The sequence below is a fragment of the Setaria italica genome, chromosome V (assembly GCF_000263155.2).
Source record: "Setaria italica strain Yugu1 chromosome V, Setaria_italica_v2.0, whole genome shotgun sequence".
Taxonomy (NCBI): domain Eukaryota; kingdom Viridiplantae; phylum Streptophyta; class Magnoliopsida; order Poales; family Poaceae; genus Setaria; species Setaria italica.
Window position 1 is genome coordinate 26,435,237 of NC_028454.1, and position 7,106 is coordinate 26,442,342.

Sequence of the window (7,106 nt, forward strand, 5' to 3'; positions counted from 1 at the left end):
GCCTGTTCGCTTCAGCTTATCAGTCACCGAATAATGTTTTTCTCTTACAACAAATCAGCCGTTTCAGCTTTTCAGCCGGCTTATAAGTACAGTCGAACAGGGCAACAGTTTGCCACCCAAGTCAATATCCTTCCTAGAAAGCATGGAATAGGCATGTGAATCGTTGCATTGCTTCTGTCCATCGTTTTCAGAGTTCTGATCAAGAGAGTTTTTCCAAATCATTACAAGATTGGACTTCATTACTAGTTTTGACCTTTCATTTACTCAATATATTAAGGATAGATGAGATACCAAGAAAAAGAATAGCATAAAGCTGATCTTTTCAGTTTAGGTGGCACGAACTTAATCCAAACTGCAAATCGGCACAAAAGGTTCCTCTATTACGCACGAGATATGGCAAACGTCCCTCTCAGCGTGAACAAGTGCACTGAAAGGGATATGGTCAAATTTCAGAGAAAAAAATAATTGGTCAATTTGACTGGATGTGAAGTTTGACCCTCAACTACCCCCAGTGCTCCGTTCCTATTTGGCTTCTTGTTTTTTTTTTCAAAGTAATATTTGGCTTCTTGATTAGAGGGACCATTCATGGTATTATCTCACTGTCCTGGTATATTAGTATCACAATCTCCGGACTTATATGGCAGCCAGCCTCTCCGGGTCCACCGTGCGCCGGCGCTGCTCCCGTGTTCACACGTTCCACTACAAAATTGTGACTCATCTTCTGATTTACTTTGACCTGTATATTCGTAATGGAACCATTTATAATTGGTTTATCTGCTAAACAAAAATGATCACCAATCCCGACTGCGTTTTAGTCGCAATCTTGAGATTAGTTTTCCAAATTTTAAGTTGTGAGCCCTTTTTTTTCTACAAGTGAATCGATTTTCTTGAAGAATGGACCGGCCTCGAGATGATGTTGGTTTTGATTTGGATGTAATTTAATTTGATTTCTTCGAGATGATGTCGGGTTTGATTTGGATGTAATTTGGTTTGACTCCCGATACGTGAAATTCTGTATGTTTTTTTGATCTGGGGGTGAGCAAATTTACTTAACCTTTCATACGACTTTTCTCGAAACTTTGTCACGCACATCCTTTTCCACTTGAAGGACAGAAAACGAATGGTTTACAGAGACATGAGTGGAGCAATTAGTGTGACAATACACCCTTCCACATGTCACTTTAGCCCATGATCGTGGAGATTATATTTTAAACTAGCTACAAAATATTCCCAATCTTTTGTCTTTCATCATCATGTAAAAAGAGGATAAAAAAGTTCGTCTTCTCCAGCCACTTTTGTTGTTCACCTTTCTGCAACCCTTGCCGTAACCTTTGCAGTCATCATCTAAAGAAGAGGAAAAATGGTGCTGCCTCTTTCCAGTACATCGTTCTGAAATCTGAATCCGACGTCGTTTCCTAATCCGACTGAGCAAACTTTGCAAAGCTTGATCAAATGTTCGATCCAGATTCGTGCTAAATAGCCTAGCACGTAAAGAAGTACATGTTCGAATTCGCATCCGATGCAAATACTATTCGTACACTGGTGCTATAAGATAAGAGTGTGATTTGGAGAATCAGCAAATTTTGGAGCATATGCGGACCCTTCTTGGCTTCTTCGGGCAAATATAAAATTTGGCTTTGGCGGGGCTAAACCCTGGGGTTACCACCTAATCCGCCGCGCTACAAAAAACCCTACCTTCCACCCTCTCCATCCAATCCAAACACTCCCCCGCTCGCCGCCTCCCCCCTTCCCCCCTCGCGCCGCCATGGCCACCTCGCTCTCCACCCCGTCCCAGCTCCGCCCTTCCCCCTCCCAGGCCGTGCGCCGCGGCCACCTCCTCGTCCCCTACCCGCGCGTCTCCGTCGCGCGCCGCCCCGTCCCGCGCCGCGCCGGCGCCCTCTCCGTGCGCGCCAGCGCCGATGGCGGCGACGCCGTCACGGTGCGTCGCTTCCCGGCCGCGCCGACTAAGGCCGGCCGCCTGGAGGGCGTCAAGAAGATCATGATCCTCGGCGCGGGGCCCATCGTGATCGGCCAGGCGTGCGAGTTCGACTACTCCGGCACGCAGGCGTGCAAGGCGCTCGCCGAGGAAGGCTACGAGGTGGTGCTCATCAACTCCAACCCGGCCACCATCATGACCGACCCGGACCTCGCCCACCGCACCTACATCGGGCCCATGACGCCGCCGCTCGTCGAGCGCATCATCGAAGCCGAGCGCCCCGACGCGCTGCTCCCCACCATGGGCGGCCAGACCGCACTCAACCTCGCCGTCTCGCTCGCCGAGTCTGGCGCGCTCGACCGCCTCGGCGTGCGCCTCATCGGGGCCTCACTCCCCGCCATCCGCGCCGCCGAGGACCGACAGCTCTTCAAGCTGGCCATGGACCGCATCGGCCTCAAGACGCCGCCCTCTGGCATCGGCACCACGCTCGAGGAGTGCCTCGCCATCGCCGTGGAAATCGGGGAGTTCCCGCTCATCGTGCGCCCGGCCTTCACGCTCGGCGGCACGGGCGGCGGCATCGCCTACAACAGGGCCGAGTTCGAGGAAATCTGCAGGGCGGGCCTCGCCGCGTCACACACGCAGCAGGTGCTAATCGAGAAGTCGCTTCTTGGGTGGAAGGAGTACGAGCTGGAGGTCATGCGCGACATGGCCGACAATGTCGTCATCATCTGCTCCATCGAGAACATCGATCCCATGGGCGTGCACACGGGAGACTCCATCACTGTGGCTCCTGCGCAGACGCTCACTGACAAGGAGTACCAGAGGCTCAGGGACTACTCTGTGGCCATCATCAGGGAGATTGGTGTGGAGTGCGGTGGCTCCAATGTTCAATTCGCCGTGAATCCTGCGGACGGGGAGGTGATGGTCATCGAGATGAATCCCAGGGTGTCCAGGTCATCGGCGCTTGCCTCAAAGGCCACAGGGTTTCCCATAGCCAAGATGGCTGCTAAGCTCTCAGTAGGTTACACTCTGGACCAGATTCCCAATGATATTACCAAGAAGACTCCTGCCAGCTTCGAGCCTTCCATTGATTATGTGGTCACAAAGGTATGATTCTGTCTCCATTTCTCAGGTTTCTTAGTGTTGCACAAATGAGTTTTGCTGGAAATATGCATCTGCAGTACAAATTTGACTTTTCTGTATCTTCTTTGCTTGCTCACTCCTTGTCAGTTGTCACCTATCAACTTGTAATGATTAATACCTCAATAATAATATCAAACTAATTGAACTGGATAAGTCCGTCCGATTGCTTATCCTGTTCTTCATGCATTGTTTGACTGTTGAATATGTTGGTAGACTGAATGAATTGTCACATATGCTCTGGCATCTACCTACTACTTAATAGTAAAACAGAGTCATTTATATCATTTTAAAGGTGAAGGCAGTAGCTTTTTGCAGGCATATACTTGTCCAGTTATCATTTTATTTTATTTTTCATGCTTGCTGAGTAGTGCTCCATCACTCTCTTAGTCAAGCAACATTAATATTGTCTTGTTCGCATATCTGTCATTGCCATCTTAGTCTAGCAACAGTAATATTTTCTTGTTGACATATTTGTCAAATAAGGATGAAATCATCACATCAATAGTTTTTCTACGATATGTGCATATCTTGGAGATTTGTATGTTGACTGAACCTTCCCCTGATGAATCTTTACATTATAACCTGAGATCAGTTACATTGTCTTAACCTGTGAATTTCTCTCTGTCTCATGGCTATATTGTCTGATATCATTCTTTCACTATCCGAAGCATATTACTCTGCTATTCGACATGCATAAAAATATTTACCTTTTCAGGATATGCTCTAGGATAAACTTATTTTATTGTTTTGTTACAAGCCCATATTTATACCTGATATGTTTATCACACAATATTTTTCATGATCTACTTTTCTGACTCACCTTGAATTTACTATGCAGATACCACGCTTTGCATTTGAGAAATTTCCTGGTTCAGAGCCAATACTAACCACACAGATGAAGTCTGTTGGTGAGGCAATGGCACTGGGGCGCACGTTCCAGGAGTCTTTCCAGAAAGCTGTACGTTCACTAGAGACTGGCTTTGCAGGATGGGGTTGTGGACCTATCAAGGAACTTGACTGGGATTGGGAGAAAATAAAATATAGCTTGCGGGTACCTAATCCGGATCGTATCCATGCTATTTATGCAGCTTTCAAGAAAGGTATGGGGGTTGAAGATATTCACGAAATTAGCTTCATTGACAAATGGTTCCTCACCGAGCTCAAGGAGCTTGTGGATGTTGAGCAGTACCTTTTATCAAGGAGCTTAGATCAATTGTCAAAGGATGACTTATATCAGGTGAAGAGGAGGGGTTTTAGTGACAAGCAGATTGCATTTGCGACTTCTTCATCAGAAAGTGATGTGAGATCAAGGCGTTTAGCATTAGGCGTCACTCCAACATATAAGCGTGTTGATACTTGTGCTGCTGAGTTTGAAGCAAACACCCCTTACATGTACTCTTCTTATGAATATGAATGTGAATCAGCTCCAACCAATAGGAAGAAGGTGCTGATATTGGGTGGTGGGCCTAATCGCATAGGCCAGGGCATTGAGTTTGATTACTGCTGCTGTCATGCTTCATTTGCACTCCGAGAGGTTTGTTTCTGCATAATTGATTTCCATCTTTCACTAATATTTTTCCTCATTTGTGCTGTTTATATCTGTATAAATGGATTCTTGTAGTGAGCAAAGCCAAATTGCAAGTTTTCTTAGTCAACTACATTATATTGTATGGCCCTCTGTTTTTCTATTTTAGTGTCGATGATACTAATGTCTTGTTCCTTTTTCAACTCTTTTCAGGCTGGATTCGAGACTATTATGATGAACTCCAATCCTGAGACGGTCTCAACCGACTATGATACCAGTGATCGTTTGTACTTTGAGCCATTGACAGTTGGAGGATGTATCAAATGTTCTTGATTTGGAGCGCCCGGATGGTATAATTGTGCAATTTGGAGGGCAAACTCCTTTTAAAGATTGCACTTCCTATACAACAGTATATAAAGGAGAACAAAAATGATTTCTAGCGTCACGCACTGGGGAATGTGAAAGATATGGGGAATCATCACCAGAATTCGATTGATGCTGCTGAGGACAGAAAAAGATTTAATGCAATTCTTGAAGAGCTTGGAATTGAACAGCCGAAGGGAGGGATTGCAAGAAGTGAATCTGATGCCTTGGCAATTGCCTCAGAAATAGGTTACCCTGTTGTGGTCCGTCCCTCGTATGTTCTTGGTGGACGAGCAATGGAGATTGTGTACAACGATGAAAAACTGATTAAGTACCTTGCAACTGCAGTGCAAGTAGATCCAGAACGACCTGTTTTGGTGGACAAGTATCTAATTGATGCAGTTGAAATTGATGTTGATGCATTGGCTGACTCAGCTGGGAATGTTGTAATTGGTGGGATTATGGAGCACATTGAGCAGGCTGGTATTCATTCTGGTGATTCAGCGTGTTCCCTGCCAACTAGAACAATCTCAGCTCAGTGTTTAGAAGTTATCCGTTCATGGACCGCAAATTTAGCAAAGCGTCTGAATGTCTGTGGATTGATGAACTGCCAGTATGCTATATCTACTACTGGTGAGGTGTTCCTGCTTGAGGCGAATCCGAGGGCTTCACGTACAGTCCCTTTTGTGTCAAAGGCAATTGGGCATCCATTGGCTAAGTATGCATCATTGGTCATGTCTGGTGTGACTTTGCATGAACTAGGCTTCACTAAAGAAGTGGTTCCTAAGCACGTATCTGTTAAGGAAGCTGTTCTTCCATTTGAGAAATTCCAAGGTTGTGACATTCTTCTTGGACCAGAGATGCGCAGCACTGGAGAGGTGATGGGCATTGACTACGAGTTCTCTGGTGCCTTTGCCAAGGCGCAGATTGCTGCTGGACAGAAGCTCACTTTAAGTGGCACTGTGTTCCTTAGCCTCAATGACCTGACAAAACGGCACCTTGCTGAGATTGGACGAGGATTCCAGGACCTTGGTTTCAACATTATTGCCACATCTGGTACAGCTAAAGTGCTCCAGCTGGAGGGCATCCCGGTGGAGCCAGTTCTGAAAATACATGAGGGGCGACCAAATGCCAGAGATATGCTGAAGAATGGTCAGATTCAGGTCATGGTTATAACAAGCTCTGGTGACGCACTAGACTCAAAAGATGGCCTCCAACTCCGCAGGCTGGCCCTGGCCTACAAGGTCCCGATAATCACAACTGTGGATGGGGCACGAGCAACCATGGATGCCATCAAGAGCCTGAAGAACAAGTCAATCGAGACCCTTGCGTTGCAAGATTACTTCCAAATTGCTGATGCATCACCAGACTTGCAAGCAGCAGCACAAACCGCCCCTTAGAGGGGTCTCCCCTTTTCATGTAATGTGAGCCTAGCGTTAACCGAAAACCACATCTCTTGATATTATTGTGTACTTGTTAGCATCCATGCACCTGCTGCATGCATTCCCAAATGTAAGCATGCAGTATCAGTCGAATGTTAGACAAATGGAAAACTTGATGGATTAGGGTGGGCAGCATCTTGCCCAATCTTGAGCCCAAGATTGTTGTTTTCATCTGTAGCCTTTGTTATCCTGCTGTTTATGATTATAAATAAGTATTTTGGCTCTGCTACTTATTCAGCCCTTGCTACTGTCCTGAGCCCAAAACGTCTTAGGTCTACCAATGATTCTATTGTCTGTACTACTTCAAACATGATTAGCATATCCCTGGATATTGTTTTATGAATGATTGAATTCGGTCTGCTGTTAATTACACTGTACTTTGTTTTGTGAACTAATTTGCTTGTGCTTGTCATTATTGGCAAGAAAGTTCAGATTATCTGCTCATGTCAGACCTCCATTCTATTGGATACGGTGTCCTATAGAATGCAGTAGTATACATGCTTTTGTTGCTGCCCAGGATCAAACTGGAGACCTTCAGTGTGTAAGAGTGACGTGATACCCACTACAAGCATGTTCTCCACTCTGAAGAATACCAGCGGCATGGTGCTGCTGCTGAATCAAGACAGCCACTGTTCTTCGGTTGCCCTGAAAGCTCAATCCTGTGGAAGGCAATCACCGTTCAAAACTGTGGTGCCTT

General features: G+C 46.1%; 1 protein-coding gene across 1 annotated transcript; it reads left to right on the forward strand.

The window, feature by feature from the left end:
* The first annotated feature begins 1,681 nt into the window (after positions 1-1,681).
* Positions 1,682-6,776, forward strand: LOC101771766 (carbamoyl-phosphate synthase large chain, chloroplastic-like). The gene is given in 5 exon segments (XM_012846343.3): positions 1,682-3,043; positions 3,918-4,613; positions 4,818-4,913; positions 4,915-4,986; positions 4,988-6,776. Coding segments are annotated over 5 exon segments (3,522 nt in total). The 5' UTR covers positions 1,682-1,765; the 3' UTR covers positions 6,368-6,776.
* The last annotated feature ends 330 nt before the right edge of the window (positions 6,777-7,106 follow it).